Source organism: Haemorhous mexicanus, chromosome 12, assembly GCF_027477595.1.
Source record: "Haemorhous mexicanus isolate bHaeMex1 chromosome 12, bHaeMex1.pri, whole genome shotgun sequence".
Taxonomy (NCBI): Eukaryota; Metazoa; Chordata; class Aves; order Passeriformes; family Fringillidae; genus Haemorhous; species Haemorhous mexicanus.
The window spans coordinates 14,749,419-14,773,552 of NC_082352.1; the positions used below are offsets into that span (position 1 = coordinate 14,749,419).

A 24,134-nucleotide genomic window follows, 5' to 3' on the forward strand; every position below is an offset into this window, starting at 1 on the left:
GCCCAAACATTTATGGTCCCCCAAAGTCCCACATGCTGCCAGGCCAGGCTTTGCACTGGGTAAGATAACAGATTATATTTATGCTATTAGTTAACTTGCACAGCGCTGAAAAGCAGCCACTCCACTGGGCTCCAGCTCCTTGCTTGTTGTAGTGATGCATTTGTGCTATGCAGCCCTGATTCTCCTTCACCCTCACTTGATTTCCTGGGAACGTTCCCCTCTCCTAGGCTGCTGAGCTTTGTGAATATTTACCAGTGGAAGGCATTGTATTTGTTTTAATCAGATCTGTTCTTAAAGCTGTCAGATTAATTGCTGGGCTAGGAGGGGGTCCCTCCCTGCCTCTCTCCTGCCATTCTCACCTCACTTTGATCAAAGCCTGGCATTGATCTGATATAGTGGGAAGCCAACCAGGACTAAACACTAAGGCTGTCTAGGAGCCACAGGGACAGACACAGGGACTCTGCAGTGCTGGGGGGACACTGGGGGTTGTTTTCTCAAGGGTGGTTGGGGCGTTGGATCCTCCTTGCATGGCACACTGCGCTGTAAAGAGCAACCTGGGAGTCACACCAGCTGCTCTGCCATCCACGCTCATTCACTCTGAAATCCCTTTAGCACTGGAACAATTCCATTAGCAGGACTTCTTAGGCCTGATTTGGAGGGGTTTCTCTGCCGATTCAAACCAAGTCTGCGCACCAGTGTGCAGAGCTTGTCATAACCAAGACATTCCCTGTGTACCTCGGGGCTGCTTGCAGCTGAAGTCTTGAACAAAAGATCTGCTGTTAGGCGACAAAGAAGGAAGGAGTGAGCCTCTGAAGAGAGGAAGAACTTCTCTGTTTGCCAGCATTTTTTTTCTAACTATTCTTTTTTTAAGAATTGGTCACCAGTTAATCCATTTTGTTTTGCAGACAAAGCTGTCAACGTTTTTAAGGTTGGATGGTGAAATAACTTCAGTGCTGTTGGTTCTAGCAGCTATGAGTGTTCTCAAACAAATGCCTTTTAAGATAAAAATGGCCTGTGCTTGATCCCGGCCCAGAGTTGAGGTCGTTACTCTTTTATTTGAAATGTCTCAACAGAACCCAGTGAAATCAGTCCGAGCTGCAAGTGTTTGAAAGTCAAGTCACTCTTATTTGCATGGCTAAATATGGGCATAATGCAGGGTGTTACTCTAAAATACTTCAGTGTGTGACCCAGGTTGGAGCCCAGCAAGTGTGCTGTGTGCCACAGACACCACCTGCAGCAGCTTCTGACGGCTTTCGAGTCATCAACCTGTTGGGCCTGAGTACCAAACACATCCTGCCCTCTCACTTTCATTTCTTGCTCTTACCTGCTGTTGAGGTGTGAGATGCCTCACAACCACATAGGAGTATAAGAACACTGGCAAATTGAATATGTGTGCATTTCTGCTGATTTCTGTCCATTGGGTCAGAAGTGAGAATGGCAGAAGCAGGACACCTTCCTCCCCCACCCCTGCACGTTTCCCACACAGTGTGGACTGTTAGAACTTTATTAGAGGCATTTCTTGCTCAGGGGCAGCACTTAGATACAAAATTAAATGCAGCCCACCACATTGGAATGGGGTAGGTGCCCTGATTCTGTGCTGGTGTAGCAAATTCCATCTAACACTGACACATTTATTATCCCTAAACATTGATGGATTTTAGAGGATTGTAAAATATACATGAAGAACATGGCTGAGATTTTTTCAGTAAAATTAATTACTACAAGCAGTGCTTTGCAAATTCAATTTAGTCCATGTGGGAACAGTTTGGGAGTTCTGGTGCATGTATGCAGTCCTTCAGTGGCAGGAGCAGGTCTGGTTTGTATTACGTGGATGCCCTGGGTGGAGGAGAGCTCTCATGAGGAGTGACTGCAACTTCCAGCTGGGAAGGGGCAGCTCCATCAGCATTTGGCTGCAGCTGCAGTGCTGTGTGTAACAGGGGTGTAGCTTTGGCTGCAGACCAAGCCCAAGTTGCAGGTCCTTACCCACCAGGCGAGCATCACACGGGGCTGGTTAGTGCTGGTTAGTGCCGGAGTCCTTAACGTCTTCATAGTGTCAGAAGGCATTTCAATGCTACAGCTCTTTCAATTAAGCTCCCGTTGAACTCCATGCACAGATATTGTGATATAATTGGCTGGCCTGCTGCTGAAACAGCCTCTCTCTGTGCTCCAGGCTGGAGGGGAGCCAGAGCGAGCCCTGGGCTCCACACAATGTCATACTGATTAGGAGGGTGCGAGATTTTGTTTTTGCTAAAATAGTTCTGCCAGTACAGCCCGGAGGGCAGCTGCAGTTCCACTGATACAGAGAGGGCCTTATGCTGCTCTGAATTGTCCCTGGCTCTGGGGCAGGCAAGGATGGTGCTGGGGGTACCTTTATCCTGCAGTAACAGCCTGTGTGTGGCTGAGCTCTGCCCAGCCCCACAAGTGCAACTTTACTTTGTTGATATCCACCCCATAGCAACTTCGTCTTAAAGACCCAAGGGAAATATTTTGCTTCCTCTGGCTGTTAGGAAGTGGGTTCTCCGTGGCAGCAGTCCCTTCACAAAGGGTTTGGTCCTGAGCAGGAAACCCTGGTCCAATCCCTAATGAGCCCTTTCTGCTGATAAGGGAACCTGTGGGTCAGGGGCTCTGCCTGAGCCAGTCAGCTCCCCAAGAACTGATGTGCTTTTTGATGAACACATCCTCCAGAGCCTGTAAAATGAGACTCCAGGCCCTCCAGAGAAGTGGATGCAGACCTAGATGCCACAGAATGGAACCTGCCTGAGGAAAGGCCAGCTCTGGCAGAGCTGTAATATTGCTGCTGCTCTCTGACATTCCTGAGCTAGAACATCCCATCTCTTCCCTGCTCAGCAACTTTGCCTCTTACTGGATATGGAGACCCAACACTAGTTTTATTCCTGGAATAACTGTATTCATGTGTTCAGTATTATGTATATTTATACCTGGGTTATCCCCCAGTTTGGGAAGTGGACTGGAAAATAAGATGCTGTCCTCTTTTGGAGCAAGGAAGCTCTTAGATCTCTTTTTCCAGCTTTGCACTTTGGAAAGGGCTATCCAGTACAGTCCATGACATGAAGATAGGATGAAGTATACTAGAAAGGAAGTCACTGACTAGTATCTGCTGGCAGCCCATGTCATGGTTCTCTGCAAGCCCCTTCACCAGCTGCTGTGTCAGTTTTGCTGTTCAAAAGCTGGTTCCATGACACTTATTTCCCTCCTCAAGGTGAGGTGCACTCTGCTAGAGTAGCATTGCACAACTTCTAAAGTCACTCCTAAACTCACTGTGCTGGATTAATAACAAATCCAGCAATAAACTTGGATACTGGAGCATTGCCCTTTGTCAGGCAATGCTTGCTGCTGTTGCTGGGAATTGGGAGTGACATGGTTTTTTCCCCTGTGACAAATCTTTGTTCCCCCACTGACTATATTTAGACACAAATACATCCAGAATCAACTGTGCCCATGGCAAGCTGTGCTGCCTGCAGCAGCCCTCACCAGGGCAACATCACGTGGGCTTTTATTGTCACATCTGCCCTGGCCTCCCCACGCTGATGGAAAATGCATCATCTCATCCAGGCTTCGATTGCTGGGATGGAGTGCTCTGCCTGTCCTTGCCTCATGGTGCCTTTTATCCCCATCTTATGCTTTTCAACATAGAACCTGGCTGTGGGAAGGAGAGCTATCACTCTCCTTTCTGGAGAGGTTAGACCTCCTTTTCTGTCTCTCTGTCTTATTTCTGTCTGTCTGTCACATTGCTATTTGAACACTAGTGTGCTTTAGTTGTGATCCTCCTCAGGGATTACCTCCTTGGCTCAATGGAGCCAGTATCAAAGACTTCTAGGAGTAGAAAGAAGCTGTGAACATCACTGTTCATGCAGGGGTCTCCACCACGAGGCTGTCTGAGGTCTCAGGGAGTATGGGGTGACATTAGAAATCAGAAAGGACCTGGGGCTCGGCTTAGCTCTCCAGATTGCAAAAGCAGCGATGACAAAGCAGTTTGGGGTTAGCCTGGGTTGGCAAGCCTGAACAAAAGCCTGAGAAAATTTAACTCACACTATCAACTCGAGTTAAAACTCCCATTTCCTTGTTCCTTATAAGTAATTGGTCTGCTGCAGTCAGACCGTGCTGCTTTTGCAGGTGTGTGGTCAGAGCATTTTCACCAGGAACTGACTCCTGTCAGCGAAGCCCTCCATGCAGCAGAAGTTTTGATCTGCTGGCAGGATCACAGGCAGGGTAATTCCCTTTTTCCCCCTGCACTTGCATCTCTTGCTGCCTTTGGACACAGCTGCCTGCTCTGCTGTACCCTGTAGCAGTACTCAGTGGGTTTTGTCCCAACCTGTCTGCTTTTCCACAGTGCCTTGGTGCAGAAGTTTGACGAGCCTCACACAGAGATACAGCCCTGCATCAGAAACCCCCACTATGCCCAGAGCCTCACACAGAGATACAGCCCTGCATCAGAAACCCCCACTACTCCAGAGCACTTCAGGCAGGTTCTTTGGCTCAGTTTGTGGGTGATTAGGGTGTAAATGCTGGGTACCTGCTATCCAGCTCAGCAAGTGGAGCATATGGACAGGCACCACTGGGTTGGCAGTTAGTTCCTTGGGCTGTGCCACCCTGGCTGGGTGGTGGGAATCCATCAGTCCTCTCCCTGCCAGCCTGCCTTGGGCAGTGCCCTCCAACGAGGATCATTGCCAACCCTCCAGCATCATCCACCCTGCTTTTATCTTCATTTCTTCCTTGCTTTCTGGTTTTTTCCACCTGGGATTTCAATGTTTGTTTGTTTGGTGTTAAAGAGGCTTTCTTGTTTGCTTTTTTAAATACCTGTTGTGACAGGCAGAGCTGAGAACAAGCCAGGTTGCTCTCTGCATCCACCCTAGAGCTTGTTTGGGAAACAGTGCCAAGTAGGGGCAGGGAGAGAAAGCAGAAATGCAGTTGGGTTTTTTCTGGAAGACTTTTTGTCCTTGGCTGGTTATGTGCAGTTAGGGGTGAGAAGAGCTGGTCACTTTTAGGTGAAGAGCAAGACCTGTTATATCATTCTGGGGAAGGTTTCTGCAAGCTGGCAATACCAGGCACTGTTGTTGTGCTGCTGTTTGCCCCATCCAGCCAGACCATCCTGACCTTAAGGAGCAGATGGCACTGCACTTGCCTTCCTGACATGCCCCTCTTGTTCCCTGCCAGCATTTTGACTCCTCTGTTGAGGAAGGTGGTCTGGGGGTGAACAGCAGAGCTGGCACATGGGCACCAGCCAGGTCTCTGCACGCATCCCTCTCGTGCAGTGTCTCTCCTACCCTTGCACGCAGAAGGAAGGACAGCAGGGCATGGTGCTCTGGGCAGCAATCTTCCACTTTATTAAAATGAAAGTATTTACTGGCTGCATCAGTTGCCCAGCTGTGGTTAGTTTGCATGAGAACCATTTCCTGCACTTAATGAAACTACAGCAGATCGTGGAAGGAAGAGATACTACAATGTCCAAAATCCTCTCTTTGCTGAGTGGGCAAGTTTCTCACCTGAATCTCTGCCATCAAAGCACTTGGGGTGACAGGAACAGATCTGCCATTGCAGTGCTGCAAGGAAATATCACAAGTTCCAGTGAGGAAGGGAGGCGAGGAAGGAGATGGACAGTGGGAGAGCCAGGGTTGGGTGGTCAGGATGGTGCTTTAAGGGCTTTGGGGCCTGAGATGCCATCTTTCTGCACTTGGTGACATCTACTTGCCAGCACCCTGTCCTGATGGAGGGATCTGACATGCTGCTCAGCACTGCAGGGAGCCAGCAGAGAAGTGATTTGTGTTGTAGTGTGTGTTTGAGTTGAGTTCTTCTGCTTGAAGCCATTGGAAAGCCATTCAGCCCTGCTGGAGATCTGGGAATGGAGTTCTGGGAATAGATGCCTCCTGCTTGCCCTCTTCTGCCAGACATCATAAATACAATTGCCCTTGCAGAAGTTTCATCTAACACACAATAAAAACTATCCATCCAAGTTCTGAACCTTTCTTGAAAGTGGATTTTTATAAGTTGTAGGTGTAACCTGCCTTTTTAAATGGTAATTGGTAAAGGTGATCTCTGGTAATCTGTTTCCAGGGGCTGGGGCAGAAGGCACAGGAGCTTTCCTGCTCTTGCAGAATTTCCTACTGATGAAGTCATGTCATCTCTGTGAGTCCACATTTATTTCTGCAGAAGGAAAGATTGCTCTGCACAGCCTCATGGAGAGTCACCAGATGTTTTGGATGGGTGCTGAAATATGATGGGGTGTCCAGCACTAAAGTGTCTGTTCTGGGAGGTGCAAAACCCTGCAATCAGGCCAGAGGAGTTGCCCCACTCTGTTGTCTTGTTTCCTCTACCCCACAGCTGCAAAGTGTGTGGGATGCCTTCATGGAATCAGCATAATTTTAAAAAATACTCTTCTTGCTCCAAGTCTTGCAGCAGCTGCTTTGTCACAAGACCCTCATTGGCAGAGCAGGTTATTTGCCACTGTTTAATTGGGGCTGTCAGGGGGCTGGTTTTCATTAGTGGGGGAAAAACAAGCAACTCATTTGTGATTTGCATACATTAGTGAGTATGCTCTTCTGTGTTTTTGCTCACACTGTTTCCCCAAAATGTGGCATAACAAGAGGGGTAAGGGAGCATTGAAGTGTTAGCTAAGAATCAGTAATACCCCTTTTCATTTTCAGCATTTTGTTTTTACAAATTGAGCCCTTCTTTAAGGTACTGATAGATGACAGAAGTAGGGCCTTCCTGCTACAGAAGTTGTTACCCACAGTGAGGAGGGTACTGCAAGGCAGATGGAGAAGCAGCACAGGGTCTGTGGAGCCAGCAGAAACAGAGCAGCAGAGGGTTTGTGATCCCCAGTGGTGGAGGTCAGGCTAAATCCAGGAACACTGCTGGCTCCTTGACCAACATTTTGGTAAGTGTCCTTTGGGCTCAGTTTGTTCTTTGGTATTGGACGTGATCTGTCAGCTCCTGCAGTCTGATCCTGCTGGTTCCTGCCTGCTTCTGGCCAGTCACCTTGATCTTCTTAGGCCAACTGGTGCTGGTTCAGCTGTTAAACAGTCTCCAAAGGTATTTCACAATGACAGGAGGTGCTTTACCTAGCGTTCCTCTTCCACAGCTGCAGCATGGCTGTTGTGGACAGGAGAGGCTGATTTGCAAAGACATCTGAGATGCACTGTGTCAAGGGAAGTGTGAGGGCAAACAGGAGGAGCAGCACAGAGCTCTGCCTCTGGATAGCAGGAATGTTCTGCATGGGTGGAGGAAGAAAGTGGCTTAGCAGCAGTGGAGCAGACAGATATCTCAGTGAATCACAGGTTCAACATGAGTCACTGCAGTCACATGGTTGTGAAGAAGGCACACGTCACAGGGGGCTGTGTAAGGAGCTTCGTGCTTCCCCAGGCATCTGAAGCATTCCCCTGCTCCCAGTGCTGGTGAATCCATCACTCATGCTATTCCTGTTTTGGATGCTGCATTTTGAGGAATTTATGGGCCTATAGCTGAGTCCATGGAGAGTGGTGGAAGTGGTCAGAGGGCCGGAAACCATGAGGAATGAGAAAAGCTTGAAAGGACCTAGGATTGTTTAGTCTAGGAAGGAGCAAGCTGGAGGGGGGGGCAATATGAAAATCTTTCAAAGACATAAAAGGCTGCTGCAAGAAGTGAGGGAGTGATCTGTTCTTAGTAGCTACCAGGAAGAAGATATCGAGTCATAGGCTGAGCAAGGAAATTTAGTCATTGGGGAAGAGTTACATAAGTGAAAGGCTGATGTAGTACTGAAACCTCAGTGTGTGTGGGAATGGTGTCAGGAGACCTTCAGAGCACCCATCTCTGGGTGGGTGGGAGAGGAACTCATCCTGCTTTGGCTGGTGGGATGCACTAGGAGACCTTTGTAGCCAGGTTCCCAATTGCTGGAAGATTATTTTCTAAAGCTTGTGATGAAGTCCACCTCCATTAAACAGGTATACATTTCCCAGACACTGCTGAGCATGTTGCAAGACATCAGGCATGTGGCAGTGACACGTGGCAGTGACACTTTATCACTGCTATAGTAGCAATTTTCCAAGCCCCTGGTCAGCTGCAGCCTTGCACCAAGATGGGGGAAGCATAACTGTTAAGGACAGGGATACAGAGCATGTTCACCTCTAGTGGGACAGCAAGGGAGCCCATGGCTTGCTGCTTGTCCCTCTGTACGACCATGCCAGGTGATGTACAGGCACAGTCCTTGTCCTGACAACATTAGATGGTGCAGGGGAATCCCCCCCACCAAGGCAGAGCTCCCCAGCACTTCTTTTTTTTTTTTTTTTTTTTTTTTTTTTTTTTTTTTTTTCTGGTTCAGGAGCAGACTTTGGCTGTGCTTTTTAATTGTGAAAATTCAGAGCATGTCTTTGTGTCCTAAATAGGCGACTGTCCTGATCCTCATCCCTGGGATCCATTATGTCTTAGCAAATTACTTTCTCTCTTTTAAATGCCTTAGTGATTAAAGATGCCACAGCAGATACCCTTAATGAGTACAAAAAGGGTAATAATTCCTCTTGTTGGCAGTGAATGCAATTAATCAGGCCCCTTTACTTGCTTTTTAAACAGATGAGGCATTTAAGGCCAAGCAAGTTTTTAATTGGACTTTAATGTTTCTCATTTACTTCATTTTGGCACAAGTGTAGGAATTCCCACCCCCAGGTTTGCTGGATTTATTCAGGGTGATAAAAGGCTCAGCGTGGAATGAAGACTCAGCAGCAGACTCAGACATGTCCTTCAGCCTGTGCCTGGCCCCATTGCCTGGCCCAGGCTTGGTCCTGCTGCAGCAGCACAGAATTGTCCAGACAGGAGCGGAACCAGGTTGTCCAGCCCAGAGCCAGTTTCCAGCAGGGGACTGATATTGGATATTGGTAATATTTCTGGAGCAGTCATCAACACAAGGGTGCAACATAGCCTGCCCTTTTTTGTCATATTCTCTTGACTTAAAGAAGCTATTGACTTGTGAGTATTCTAGTGATTATCTGGATGCCCTTTATGCAGGTCCATATCATAGCCCAGACTCTGTAGCTTCAGGGAAGGAGTGAATTATATGTTTTAAACAATATTCGTGAGATCCATGGCCAAGAGGACATACAGAGGCCTTGAGCCCCATTACAGATGGATGTGTGCATCCAAATGTTATTAATTTATGCCAGAAATTTCCATGGAAGAGAAGATACATCGTAAGCAGCTCTCATCTCATTTTTGCAGCTCCTGCTCTCTGAAGCCAGCACCACCTCTTCTTCCACCTCTGGCCATGAACCATCTTGCCTTTGGTTCCCTTCCCTCCTATCTATCCTCCACTGTGGTTTGGGGACAGCAGTGGCCTGTCAGCAGGTCCCAGTATGTGTTTCATGCAGAGACATGTTCAGCAGCCCAGCTTGGCTGACTGGTCCCAACTCAGCCCTTCCCTGCCAGCAGCTGACCGAGGTTCAGCCAAAAAGGATCAGCCTGGGCATGTGTGAGCCTGCCTCTGAGCCTGCTTGTCACTCTGCAGGGCAGAGATTTCTCTAACACCCAGGAAAGATCCCAGAACTTTCAGTGGGATTTTTCCAGGTGTGGGCTGTGTCCTTTGCAGTCAGACCTGTCTGTATTTCAAGTGACAGTGACTGTGGACTTCCACCCATGGAAAGGTCAGTGGATGCAGATGGGCTGTGGGTGTCCTTGGATAGGTGAGATGGCTCTTGGGTCATTGGGGTTTTTTGCCCCAAAAAAACATTCAGGAGAAATCTTGGGGCAAGGGACACCACCCTCCATTTCTACATCCCTGCTTTTCCCACTTCAAAGGTAGGAAAATCTTAAGCCCAAGTGTGTCTGGAAAGTTAAGTGTATTCAGAGAAATGTGTCATTGAATACCTTGTGTTAATTTAAACACCTTCTGCCTGCCAGGCTTGGGGCAGAGGAGCTTTGCCAGCTGGATCAGCCGTAGCACTTCCCTAGATCTGTTTCAGGGCATCTTTAAGGCCTCCCGGTGCATTTAAGGAACTGCTGTGCACAACCACTGAGCTCTGCTTTCCAGGCAGCTGCACAGCAGGGAGTGCCATGGGGGAGGCTTGCCCAATATTTTATTTGGTTCATCCTTATTCTTTGTCATATCTCCTTTCCTCTGACTCCCTCACATCTTGAACACACATCTGATACTGGGTTTGGTGGTTGATCAAGGCTTGTGTAGTCCACTCTCTCCAATTTTTTTTCTGCTGAGAACATCTTTGCCCATTTTGTCCCCTTACACCACTTCCCTGCTACCTGCAGATTAGGATACCTGGAGCCATCATGCCTTGGAAAGTAAGGGAGAATTGGAGGCTGAGCAAGGATCAAGGTTTTATTGTGTGATCATGGTGTGAAGGGCCGTAGACATCTTGATGAGATGTTCAGGGATAATGGTGAATCAAAGAGCATCCAGCTTGTTCTGTGTCCCCACAGAGTGAACAACTGCTGCCTGTTGGGCTGTGCTCCAGCCATGGGCAGGGACTGAAGGAAATAAGAGGGCCAGATCCTAGGACATTTCTGCTCCTCTGGCTGGTATTGAGGAGGGGCAGGCAGCCTTGTCCAGTTGCTGTGGAGCCTTCCAAGATGTCCTTAATCCCAAATATATCTGTGTCAGGAAGCTGCAACCCCTAGTGACTCTAGCCAGCCATTCTTTCATTGAGAGTCTTCTGGCTGAGGCTTACAGAGTTGTCATTTTCTTTGATTTAATTCCATATAAACTGCAGAATTATTTTCCTTTAGAGGCTTGCAAATTACGGAAGCATAAACCATGCTAATGATCCGATAAGGACAACTTTGGATACGTTCCCAAGAACAGCTACCCCTGGGCAGGAGCGTGCTCAGAGAGCACTGATGGAGCACTGAGAGCAATTTGCCATGCTCACCTGGCTGCCTTCCTTGGGCCCCCCTTCCCAAATTCCTTCATCTCTCAGGAACGAGAGTAATTTCCTCTCTGGCTTCTTGCAGAGGCAAAGGCCCTGCAGACCTGAAGTTATCTCTGGAATGTGTGTAAACACGAGTTCAATGGGATGCTGTTTGCCCCCCCTTCCTGGGGGGGGGTTGAGAAGGGTCAATACAAGTTTGTTTTACGGGTTCCTATCCCTGAGAATTGTCTTCCTTAGAGGGCAGCTCGGCTGACCTGAGCCCCTGTGTGTGCATTTCCCAGCATAAAGGGGAGATTGGGGGCCCCATCGCACGGGTGGGATATCACTCCTCTAAGAACAAGGGATGAAAGACCAAAGTGGTCTTCCTGCCAAACAGGGACCCAGGAGATGGTATGGGATCACAGTGCATGTGCACTGGGATTCAATATGCACCTAACAGGATTATTTAAGTGATGCTTGGACAGAAACAAATCAGGAGAAGGGTGGGAGTTAGAGGCAGTTCTGTGCTCCCATCTTCAAAGAGCACTGAAATGTAAGCAGAGGGACAAAACATGTTAAGTGATGTATGGGCTGGGGCAAAATACATTTCAATGTATTTAAGGAACTCTATCTGTTTGCATAAAAATAATTTAGATGTAAGTTCATTAGTGGTGTACAAGTACGTCACTAATGAGACTTGCCTAGAGACCAAAGTGTTCTTGGATTTAGAATAAGAACCAGGAACCAGAACCTAAAAGTAGAGAAAATCAAGCATTAGTACCAAGTAAATGGTTAATTCCTGGATGTGTTGTCAGCACTAGTGACGCACTGAGGCTGGATGCCTTCCAGAAAACAACACTTTAACTGAAGACAAAGAAGCAGCCTTAGCACAGAGGTGATCAGTGGAATGGCTTGGCCTGGTGTATACAAGGGGTCAAACTAGATGATTTAATGATCTCTTTTGGCCTGAAAGCTCTCTGTTCTCTTAAGAAGATAAATGAAAAAGCCCTTTCACAAAAACCAAGCACTTGAGATATGTGTGTAATGAACTCTGCTGCTTCCAGGGGAACGGCAGAGCAGGATCTGCAGGAAGCGTGACCTTGCCGCCTGCAGGCTGCCTGGAGTTGGTGGCCATCTGTTTGGTGGCAGTGGCTCACCACCACCGAGGCCACCGCTCTCACGTGTGATGTTTCTCAGCTCTGTTTTTAATTGCCATCTCCCTGCATTTAACCAACATTTGCTCCTTAATCTCCGTCAGGGTGAAGAGGCCAAGCGGTATGAGTACCCTCCTGGGGAAGATCGGTGCCAAAAAGCAGAAGATGAGCACACTGGAGAAATCTAAACTGGACTGGGAGAACTTCAAGGAGGAGGAGGGGATTGTGGAGGAGCTGGCAATCCATAACCGAGGGAAAGATGGGTAAGAGGGGCTTTACCTAACAGTAGTCCAGAATTTCCCATCACTTCCTTTACATGTGGTAAGCCCATTGCTGGCTACAGAGTTCAAAAACCCGTGGGATTTCTTAGGGATTTTTTCTAGGGATACATAAAGCCAGTAGCTGCTGTAGGTGTCACAGGGAGACAGGTAAGTCTGCAAACACCTATCACTCTCTGCTAACAACCTTGTGAGTTCTCTAAGTCCAGCCAATGTCTGGCTTTGTCATCTCTTCTGCTCGTGGCACAGAGCATGAACTGGTCTAATGCAGCCCCTCCATGAGGAAACACAATTGCCTTTGTCCTGTTTTCTTTTTTCACGTACGGAGGGTTTTGTTCTGTCCTTCAAATCACACGTTTCAGCTGCATCTGTCCTCCTTCCTCCCGCATAAAGATTTGTGTAAACCCAGAGCAGCTGGCAAGGTGCGTCAAAGATTATGGCAGCACTGGGCGTTGGTTGTGTGCATCAAGCAATGTTCACTCCAATGAAGTTAATGGAAGTATCATAAAAGTAAATGGTGATGCTGTAAATAAAACAGAAAGTTAATAACATGCACTGCAGGGAGTGATAATGAGATCAGAAGCAGCATTTCCACTACAAGTGCTTTGCTAAGCTCTGGGAAAACATAACCAGCTTAGTGGACAGCTCGTAAAATGTACACTTTATTATAAGCTGTTCTTTTACTGGAAGAACTCAAAGCTTTTGCATTCCAACAGATTGGGTTTTCTGTTTTAAACAGATATTTTATAACTGTCAAATTATCAAATAGATATTTTCAGTTTGGTCTTGCACCCTTTCACGAACGCACCTTCTCCATCAAATCTCTCCTGATCTTTTTCTGGTCATGAAATAAATGCATACCCTTGAAAAAGTAGAGCAATTCAGTAGGAGTGCTGCAGAGGAGCAGCTGTTCCTCTGAGATCCCTGAAGTCTAAGGAGGTGCATGATTTACACCACATACAGGCGTGGCAGAGCAGTGTTTGTGTCATCTCTTGTGTGCCCAAACCCAGTATGTCAACTGTTCTTGGCCAGTACCATTTCCTTTCCCACCCCATCCGAGCAGGACAGCTTGCTCTTCATGCCTGGCAAACCTTTCCAATGACACTCACGTGATGGTCCTTGAAGGCTAAAGGGATCAGCACATGGAAAAGATGAGCAAAGCAGAGCAGCAATTTTAAGAGCATCTTTAATCTTGGACGGCTTTGGGTTTTGCTGCCTGTCACATCCCAGGCTAGAAAATCTGCTGAGCTCTTGGCAAGCGGTTTTTGTCATTAAACAAATGAGGAACATAATGCCAGGATAACTTTAGACACTCCTTATGAGTATGTTTATACTAGTCAGGCATGCAGTGTGAGGGGATCAACCGAGTATCTGCTCACTAGGAGTTACTTCCACCTTCAAGGTAAAGGGAGAAGGGAGGAGCACCGATGGAGGCACAGCCCACTGCATTTCTGCTTACAGACCACCTCGGTGTGAAGGGTGCAGTACCCTCCCAGAGCAGCCATCTCGCCTGGGGGGCAGGTCACACAGACACAGCTGCTGCCGGCCTCTGGTCATTTCACAGGAGCCTGTTGTCCCTTCTGCAGCTGCCTCTTCTCCTTTAATAATGTCAACTGTGCTCACCCTTCAGTGGGCAATCATTTACACATCTCTATAAAAATTGTAATGAGCTGTTGTTAACCCTTCAACCCAGGCAGGCGAGAGCGGGGCGCTGCCTTTAATCCCTGGTGCTGTTAGAAACCTCTGCTCCCCACGTGTCCTACTGTGTGATTGTAAATGTCTGCCTGAAAAGGAAAGCTGCAGCCCACTCCTGGAGATGTTTGCTCGATGCCACACATCCTGTGCACTTACAGAGATGGTCTGTGTGTGTCTCAAGGAAGGCAGGAAACTTTACTTTTTGCTCAGGAGAGAAGACAGGCTGATTTCCTTTATTGTGCTAAGCCTGTGGAAGTTGCTGCAGCCCAGAGCTCCTCGTACCTCCCTGGCCCTTCTCCAGCAGCCACACCAGAACATGGCAACCAGGGGAGCAGTGGGGTTGTGGCATCTTTCTGCTGCCAGTGCTGGTTATCAGCCAGCCACAGCCTGGGCCTAGAATTCCTGAGACAGAGGGGACATGTGCTGCCCCATGGCTCTGTCCTCCCTTGCCTCTGATTTTCCACCCCTTGTACCCCCAGCCCCCATCCAGCGATTTGCATTTCCTTAGGAGTAGAGTCTGGGCTTTTACAGCCTGGCTGTATCAGGTCCTGAGGGCCTGTCCTGGATTTGACAGGAGGGGCTGGAGTAAGGAGCAGAGGCAGCTATCCCCTTTGCTGTTCATCTCTCTGATGTGCTTTATAAATGGAAATGCGTAGTGGCCTCTTAATTGGGCCACCTTTGTAGGGCAGCCCCATGGGGGAGCAGCCGGCCCCGTGCACTCCTGCACCGGGTGACTGATGGTGACTGACAGGGGACAGGCAGCACCAAAGACCCTCCCCAGAGCAGCTTGCAGCTGCCCTTGTTAGCAGAGACAGCCTTGCTCCCAGTGGGTTTTCTTTGCTCTGCCGTGGATCACAGCTGCCCTGTTTCCAGGCAGGTTGATAATTTACAGGAAGCTATTGATTCAGGTAGCAAAGGTTGTTTAGACAAGCACAGGACGGGTGTTTGTGCCTCACTCGTGCACTTTGCACCATGCGTGGTGGTGCCTTGGTGTTGGCTGCACGGAGCTGGCTGAGCACAGAGCTGCCCTGCAGCTCCAGCACAGGCTTCAGGGCATGGAGGGGCTTGTGCTGACCCTGCAGCTTCCCTGCTCACATCTGTCTGCACCTCCAGCCCCTGTGTGCCTGCAGCACAAGCCAGCCAACCCCACGAGCCACGGTGTATGCCCAGGTAGTGCCTGGGGCATCTGCTCTGGTACCTAGAGCACTTTACTGTGGTCAGCCAAGGACAACGCCGTGGGATGACGTTGGTGGCAGTTCCTCCTCCATGCAGTGCTGCTGGCTGCAGCTGTGAGACCACATTCCTGGTTCATGATCCATATCGAGCCCCCAGGAGGCAGGCCCTGCCCACCGGAGAGGCACAGCAGTCAGGGGGGAAGAGGAGAAGAAAGAGACTGACCCCTTGCTGGGGTTGATAGATGGGTCTCACAGAGGGGCCAGAAGAGCTTTGGATTCAGTAGGTTGGGCTGTTGCTGCCCAGGCCATTGGGGTGTTCCCAGATGAACATCAGTAACTCCTGTCCTTGTCATCCCGGCTGGGGTTGTGGCTGGTGTTTAGCAGTGGAGGGGGAGAAAAACCACACGCCCAGTAGTTTGACACTGAGCACATACAGCATGACCCCTCAGCTTCCTTCCTGTGGCCTCTCTGAGCCCAGCCCCAGGAGCCAGTCACCTCCTACTTACAGGGATGAAGGGAAGCGACACTCCCCTGCCTGCCTTTCCTGAACCAGTGTGGGGAGGGGGCCTCAGTGCACAGCCCTTCTCCAGCAGTGAGGGGCAGGGGCCACAAAAATATCTCCTCCCAGCCAGCTCTTGGCCTGCATTGCACCATGCTGGTCCCTGCCCCTCGCAGCCGGCGGAAATGAGCTGACCCAGTTGTGTCAGCACGAGACGGGCCAGAGCTGCGATGGGCGTGGGTGGCAGCAGGGACGCATGGGGCTGCTCACCCGCTTGGGGGAATCACTCACTGAAATGAATCTGGATTAATTCATTTCCAATGATGACCGGGTGGGCAGGAGTGTCAGGGCTGTCCCTTGCAGCAAGGGCAGAGGCTCCCTGCTGGGAACACATTCAGTACAGGTTCAATAGTTGTAGCATAAAGAATCGCAGAATCACGGAACGGTTCAGGTTGGAAGGGACTTTTAAGGGCCAATTAATCCAACCCCCAGCAGTGAGCAGGAATTCTTTATCTAGATCAGAATTCTTAGAGCCCCATTCAGCCTGACCTTGCAGGGACCTCATCACCAAATGTTCATCTGTCTCAGAGAGACCACTGGTGGGAGAGGTCTTTAACCTTCCCATGCGGGCCTTGGGCACTTTCATGCACACCACCCCGCAGCGTGGAAAACCTGCAGAGCCTGAGATGCTCATCTTCCCTTAGGATTTGGTCTTGCTTTCAAGTAGTGGGCTGCTCTGGTGAGCAGGAAAAGCAGTGACTGACAGAACAGCCAAATTCAGTGGTTCCTCACACAAGTTTAATGACCTTGTCATGGCAGTCCAGTGTTTGCCACCCTGGAACAAATGCAAAACAATTGTGATGATTCAGTTACAGCTCCTGTTTTGAATTGCAATTTCACTCCTTCTGTAGGTTAATTAGTAGCACAGCCCCAGGCTGTCTATGGCAAGGGTTTGCAGTGAACTACATTAAAATTCAGCTGCATGCCATTAATGAGGAGCAAGGTGCTTTTCCAGGCGTAGGCGTGCCTTCTTCCTTGCAGCACTCAGGTGCCGTGCTGAGGGGCAGCACTAAATACTCAGTGGTTAGAAGCTGGTCTGTGGCTGGGAAACCCCTGGCCTGCATCCCTGAGCTGCTGCAGGCTCGCTGGGTGTTGCTTTTTGCATCCCTAATGCTCCCTATGCCTGTTCCTGACTTGTATTGTGGGCCTGTCAGCTTGTATTGAAGGTTGTGGTTGGGTTTGAGATGCTTTGTTAGGTGGTGCAAAGGCCTGCTCTGATCCCCTTCAAGGTGGAGCACATTTCTCATCTGTAGGAGAAGAGCTGGAACCAGAATCAGTCAGATCAGTTCTCTAGCCTGTGAGACCACCAGAGCTCTGGGAGTCCCTCAGATGGCAGCCAGCAGGCCACAGAGCAGTTCTGGTGTCTGTAGATGTTCAGTGGAGCAATCATTTCATGGAAAAAGAGGGAGGGAGACACAGTGCTTTCCCTCCCTGCTCATCCCTTCAGGTGGGGTTTGCCCCAGGCTGGGGCCACACAGGCTGCCACAGGCACTGCTCACAGCCTCTGCCTCTGCCTCCCTGCAGGTACATCGAGAGGAAAGCGTTCCTGGAGCGCGTGGATCACAGGCAGTTCGAAATCGAACGTGACATCAGACTGAGCAGGATGAAGCCCTGATGTGCTGGGGGTGGCCATGGGGGATTTTGCTCCCTTCTGTGCCCCAGGGCTGGCTGGGGGCTGCCGGCCACCAAGGACCACCAAGCACAGAAACTGTTCTCTACCCAAGACTCAGCCTGTACGTCTCAACGTACAGGGTTTTCCTTTTACTGTAATAGTTTGGGGAGGGTATTTGTCAGTGGACAGGAGGCACTTTGAGGGTTAAATGGCCCAGCAGCTGATAGAAGACACTGGTGTAATTCTGGCAACAGCTTTCCAAGGAGAAGAGGTGGTAGCACCCATCCTTTACCAATCCCAGGTGCTTCTGGCAGCAGGAGGAGCCGCCAAGGCTGGGAGAGTACTGGCATGTTTGGTGGTGAGAGTGGAGCTGCAGGAAGGTTTCATGGCTGCTGTGCATATTCAAGCTGTGGGCTGGAGCCCTTCTGCCTGCTCTGCCAAGCCCGCAGCACTCCCTGCCCCTCCGCCCTCTGCTCCTGTCCAGACAAAGCCAAACTGTCTGTACTTGTTTGTGGGGTCTGATGATGCTGGGGGGGGGTTAAGCAAGCTGGTGAAGAAATCCTTCCTTGTTCATGCTGTCAAGAAGATGGGAGCAGCTGCAGCAGGCAGGAAGGGCCAGGATCTGAGTGTTCACGTGAATAAAGTATTCCATCCCAACACTTCTGCATGCTGGCATTGTGGTTTGTGCGGGAAGCAGAGGACAAAGAAATTAAGGATCACATACAGTAAGGAGTGTCTGACAGGAGTCATAAAAACCTCTCTCAGAGGTGCCCAGTATGTGCCCTGAAAGCAGCCTGGAGGTCAGAGCAAGTGCTTGAATCACCTTCCCTTGTCATTACTGGGGCTGGTGGTGCAATGAAACCCAGAACTGGGGATGACAAGGTCAGTGTTGTCCTGTAGCAATGCTGCAGGAGTAAGGAAACTCATCCAAAGCATGGCCACGCAGGGACATCCAGCAAGTGCAGCTGCCTGGGAGGGCAGGCCAAGGCGCCTGGGTGTGGAAGGAGCAGCTGGAGCTGGAGACCAGCAATGCACCATCATCCCAGCCGTCCCTGCTGGCCTGGCTCCGGTGGAGTTGGGCAGCTCCCCATGTCTGGCCTGTGCACATCCTTGGAGTAGAGGTATTCACCAGCGTTTCCCCACGGGATGCTCTGGGCCTGCTTGGTGGGGCAGCCCGTGCTGGTGCTGTGCTGGGGGGAAGCAGCACCAGCCCCATCCCTCCTGCTCACAGGGTGAGCGATGCTGTGGCTGCCATGGCCCCTTGCCTGCAGCTCTGAGCACGGTCTGAGCCCTGGGCTCCTGTCTGCTGCTGAGTCAGCCCCTGCTCTGTGGCTGTGCTGCAGGATAGACCAGAAAAAAACACCACGTGCTCAGGGGAGCTGCAGCCTTTGGCACCCTGTTCTGTACAGAATCAGCTGTATTGGACCTGCTTAAACAAGCCTGAAATTGGACAGAAACAAAACAACAGAGTGATGACATGTTTTCATCTCCATACACTTCCAAGCTAGTTGCTGCTCTCGCTTAGGTTGCAAAAACAGCCAGAGTCCCTGTGCAGGGCACTGTTGTGGGGATATCTCAGCTTGGGGCTCCTGAGTGTCAGTAAATGGCCCTGGCAGCACCTCAGTGTGGGCTGTGGAGAAAGGCAGGTGCTCCTGCAGTAGTTTGGCTGCTCTCCTGCTCAGAATGGTAGTGCTGGACCATCTCCAGCAGCTTCTCCCCTTGTGTGCTGTCCTGCCCTCCTTACAGGGACCCTCCCAACAGTGACCCAAGGCAGCCCAGGCTTGTTTTGCTGTGAATCCCCGAAGATGGTGAGATGCTGAGGTAGCCACAAGCAGGGCTGGGAGGGCTGGGCCTGCTGAGTGCGGAGCAGGCAGCCAGAGAAATGATTTCCCTACTGCTCTGCTGTTGCTGATGAGGAGAGGAAATATTTAGGAAGATCTCTGCCCTGTGTCGCCCATGACTGTGATGCTGGATAGCATCAGGGAAGGGTCATGTCAGCCCTGCACAGGCTGGGACCCCGTGGCACCTGGCTTCTGGGGCTGCCAACCAAAACCTTTGCTGCAGTGTGAGTATCCCTGCTGTATTCTAGGGATGTGCTTTCTGCTCTAGCAGCTGGGCACCACCAAGTAGGTAAGAAAGGGAAAATAATTCTGTGCATTGTATCATGAGCAAAAGCAGTATGGAAATGCAACAAGTACCTTTGGAGATCCCAAAGGCCAGAGGCACCAAACCCAGCCTTGTTTTTAAAAGCATTAAGAGCTCCAGGCTGCATCTGGCTTTGGATGGCTTGGGGCTGGCTTTGGATTCACATGCACGCTAATGGTGTGTTAGAGGGATGTGGCCAGCACAACCTCCCTGGTATGCTGGTGAACTGGGAAAATTGATGACCTGCAATTTATGGGATCCTGCCTGCCAGTCCCAGCTATGCTCTTCAGAAACCGTCCAGAGTTTTTTCTTTTCAGCTGAGCAAATGTGGAAACGCTTGAAATCTTGGAAGCAACCTGACCTGCTGGAAAAGGGCAATGTAATGGCAGTGGCCAAGAGCTTCGACTCCCCTCTCTGCTGGGCTCCCTAGCTCGTGGCAGCATGGTATGCCCAGTTCAGCTTGAGGATGCTGGGCTGCAGTGCCAGCTCCTAGCCCAGCAAGCTGGGGCAGGCTTGGTGGGATGGCCGGGAGGCAGCCTCCAGCCTGGGCTGATTCCTGGCGTCCTCCACGCTCCCCAGTGTCCCGCGTTTTTGCTGGGTTGGATCATGTATTCCTCGCCTCTCTTTCCTGAAGATGAGGAGTGATTTATAGGTCTCCAGAAAACACAGCTTGGCTGCTTTGGAAGGAAAAAATAAAACAACCAAAACCCCTCTCTGCTTGCTATTTCCACTGCCCAGTCGCCTTCCCACTAAAGGGGGTGGCCCCAGGACCCGCCAGCCCTCAGCATCCCCACCAGCCCTTGATGTCCCCAGCAGCCCTGCACTTTCTGTGAGGAGCAATGTTCTCAGATGTGGGTCCATCTTTTGAGACATTCCCACCTTGAGCTGTCTTCTCTGGGAAACTCACGTGTTCTCCGTGGGTTAGGACCCTCCCTGGGCATTTGCTTGGGGTAATTTTGGTCCTATAAGGAGTCCCTCATGGCTACAGCATCACCTCACCCTGAGGAGCTCCCCCTTCCCTGGCCGCCTGAAGGGGCCCCTTGTGCAGCTGAGCCCCAAACAAGGCTCCAATTGTGTCTGTGTGTCCTGATGGTCGGGGCTTCTGCCATAGCATCCATGTGCTGGGGCCATGGTAAAACCAGCTGTGTCCAACCCACACCCACAGGCTCAGCTTTACTGATCTGCTGCAGTTTGTGGGGGCTGTTACAGGGCCACGGGAATCATGAGAGGGAGGTAACACTGTGCATTTAAAGCTGCTTCAGTGAAAGGGACACGGGAATAAATGTTGACATGGGAGGAGGTTAAATGCTGGCTGGCTGGGAGTGCATCCCGTAGCCCCAGGCTGTCCCAAGGACCACAATGAGATTCATGGACAGAGCTGCCATCGGGCAAAGTGTGGCAGCTGGGAGAAGGAGGGACCAGAGCATGGAGCTGACCTTAGGAGCATCTCCCTGCAGCCAGGGCAGCAGTTCCTTGAGGGGCAGAGCTGGTACCTGGAAGGTGATGCTGGCATAATCACATCCCCTTTTCCAATTTGTTATTTTCAGCCTCTTCCCACCTCTCTTTCAGAGCAATGTCCCACCCAGCAGCACAGTGGGATTCTGTTTGCAGTGTGTTCAAAAGTAATGGGGAGTAATGGAGTGGCCTGTGGGTCTCCCACCCCATTTGAGGGTCTCCACTCCGGGGCATCCTTGTGCTGGCACTGACATTTGAAACTCAGCTGATGGCGATGGCACAGCCAGCCCTCCCTGCTGTCAGCCCTTCCCTCTCCCAGCAGTGAGCCCCAGCTGGGGGCGAGGATCAGCGCCAACCCTCACTAGGGATGAATGGGGAGACAAACAGAGCTGCTACTGTTGGGGCAGCCTGAGGCCTGCGGTCTGCCTAGGCTTTGCTGGAGATGAGGGGGTGCCCTGCAGTCCTGTTCTTTGGAAAGGCAAGCAGCCTCCCCCCGCATCTTCTCTCCACAGCTAAGAACCAACCCAGTGCCACAGAGAAGCACAGGGATAAATCCTGGTTGTGATCCTGTTGGGTCCCGTGATATTACAAGCCAAGAGAAATGTCCTCATTATTTCCAGAATATTGAAGTCTAATAAATCCTGTCCTGCCTTATAGGATTTATTTTTTCATTCATTGCTAGGAGACTCAGTCCTGTGTAATCCTATTGCTGCTCCAGGAGGTGGGGAGCAGCTTTCCAAAGCACAGGCCTGGCAGGGCTGTGGGCAGGAGCAGGATGACCCAGCTGAAGCTGCTGGTCCCAGCAAACATCCCAGTGCCAGCCCATTTCCTGGTATGTCCCACTGTCCCAGAGCTGTGCCCTGCATTTGATTCACCAAAATTAATCTCATCCAATAGTTGGGGCACAGCTGGGCCAATGGGACATTAATTGGCTGCTAGCCAATTAATATGGCATGGCTCAGCACAGCCTGTTCCCCTTGTCTGTTGTACATCTGCCATGCTCCCCCAAATCTCACTTTGGAGCCCTCTTATACCTTCTCACACCATAGCCAGCAGGAAAAGCTGCAAAAAGCCAGGAATAGGTGGGCCCAGCCCAGCCAGTCCCCTGCCCGTGCGGAGCCTGGCTCACCGTACACCAGGGACTCTCCGGAAGACAATGACGGACACGTGAATATGGCTGGAAAATTTGCCACTGAAGTGTTTTCCATAGCAACCGTTGCTGGGGCAACCTGCATCCCAAGGAGCATCCATCCCGAAGCACCCAGCACTGTGTCCAGTGGAGCTGGCAGGGAATCACAGCGTGGGACTGCTGGGACTGCCACCAGCAGCAGCACAGGGATGCTCTGGCAGCCAATCCAGCTCTGAGCATCCCCAGTGCTGCAGGGCCCCTGTAATGCTCCACTTTTCATCTTCTTTTTGGCATTTCATTTCTCAAAGGTAGGAGAAGCCTAAGGAAGACCTGCTGGTGCCTGTTGCCCCATGGGTGCTTGGCTGTGGAAGCAGGGATGTTCAGGAGCTGTTGCCAGCTTGGGGTGCTCAGCAGATGCAAGCAGTGATTTTTGGCTCTGATGGACCAAAAATGGGATTGAGTTTGTAAGTGAAAGCTTTGATCTGAGCATCAACACAGGGAGAGGGAAAGGTGATATTCCCACTGCTTTCAAGTCCAAAAGCAAGAAGCTTATGGCCCCTCAGCACCTGCCTGAAGTCATATGGTAGCAGCTTCACCCTGGGGACACCTCAGGGATGCCAGGAAATTGTCACTGTGGTGGGCCCACACTAGACTCAGGGTCTCAAAGGGAAACACACCCCGGTTTCCTGGGATCAGCTGCAGAGTGGCAGAAGAGAGGCTGGGGAGCCTGGAGGCCATCCCAAGGATGCTCCCAGTGCTCAGTGCCTGTGCTGTCACCACTGTCACCAACAAGAGGAAACCACAGTGTTCAGGCTGCGCCCGCCAGGGCAGCTGCGGTTTGTGGGCTGACCGCAGTCCCTGCCACCACCGGATGTCTCCCACCCACAGCTGTGCCTCAGTTTCCCTTTCTGCACTGATACACAGGGACACTTGCCTCCAAGCTGGGGACATTGGTGGTGGCTCAAGTACTGCTTTCTGGGGGAGGGCATGTGTTTGCAATCCAGCCTCAGCTCTGCCGCTGCACCCTGGTGTGGCCTGAAAGTAACCCCGGAGGGTGAGAGGAAATGCCGTGATGGGGATGGAGGCCAGGAGGCACGGGCACAGTCAGGACACATTCCTGGCCTGTCTCCACATGCACCACTCGCTCACTGGCCTGCGGCTCTCACACAGGCCCACTCGTTGCCCACTTGCCCATGAGCTCACTGGCTGCAGGCACCCCTTTTGTCCCTTCCCTTGGCTCCCTATGTGCTCTGGCTCTCTCACGCTTGGGGAGCAGCATGGGTGTCCATGCAGCTTGTGCGTGTCCATAGGTCCTGTGCCCCCACGCAGCCCCATGTGTGCCTCCCACAGCTCCCAGCTGCAGCCGCCCTCCCAGCCTGCTCCCGGCTCTCTGCAGATGGTGGCAGGGACTGTGGTATAGCATACTGAGATGCCAAACCCAGGCTTACCAACTGTTGGGCTGTCCCTGGCCCATGTTGCCAGGCTGTTGGAGCAGGCCAGAGAGGCAGCTGTGGTGTGCCACGGGTACCGTGGTGTGCCCTTTGTGCCAGGTGTCCCATGTGTGCCAGGGTGTGCCATGTGAGCCATTGCACCTACAGCTACCCATTACCTGCCCCTTGTATGCCCCTGCTATTACACACCATCCCCATTACACACCCCAGAACTCCCCAGTTACCTTACTGTTACCCTTTATTAAACACCCATTGCACACCTATTACATACCCATTAACCTTTAATAGCCTTTTATCATTACACACCCATTGCAGAGCCTTTTTCCTTCACTTGTCATTACATATAGCCTTTTTTACACACCGAGTGCAGGCTCACTGCAACACCTGGTGCACACCCTTCAGCGCACATCTGTTGCACGCCTGTTCCGCTCCCCTTACCCTTTGTCGCCCTTGGTCACAGCCCCGGTCCGGTGTCACAGCCCCGGGCCGGTGTCACACCCTCCGGGCCGGTGTCACAGCCGTCCCTCTCCCTTTACACGCGCCTGGCTCAACCCGCGCCCCCGTGCCCGCCCCGCCCTTCGCCAGAGACCCCGCCCATTTCCCCGCCCCTCGCCCTGGGCCCCGCCCCCCCGGGCGG

At 51.1% G+C, this 24,134-nt stretch overlaps 1 protein-coding gene and 1 long non-coding RNA gene across 2 annotated transcripts in view; one reads left to right on the forward strand and one right to left on the reverse strand.

Moving 5' to 3' along the window:
* CFDP1 (craniofacial development protein 1) overlaps positions 1-17,976 on the forward strand; it is a 60,221-nt gene extending 42,245 nt beyond the window's left edge. The window contains exons 6-7 of the mRNA XM_059857192.1: positions 12,103-12,261; positions 17,230-17,976. Of these exons, the coding sequence (XP_059713175.1) occupies positions 12,103-12,261; positions 17,230-17,320 (250 nt within the window). The 3' untranslated portion in view covers positions 17,321-17,976. The remainder of the gene's footprint in view (positions 1-12,102; positions 12,262-17,229) is intronic.
* Positions 10,303-24,079, reverse strand: LOC132332679 (uncharacterized). The gene is made up of 2 exons (XR_009487975.1): positions 23,936-24,079; positions 10,303-12,799 (listed from the first exon to the last, which is right to left on the reverse strand). It is a non-coding gene; the product is annotated as an uncharacterized LOC132332679 (long non-coding RNA).
* Between the last annotated feature and the right edge of the window lie 55 nt (positions 24,080-24,134).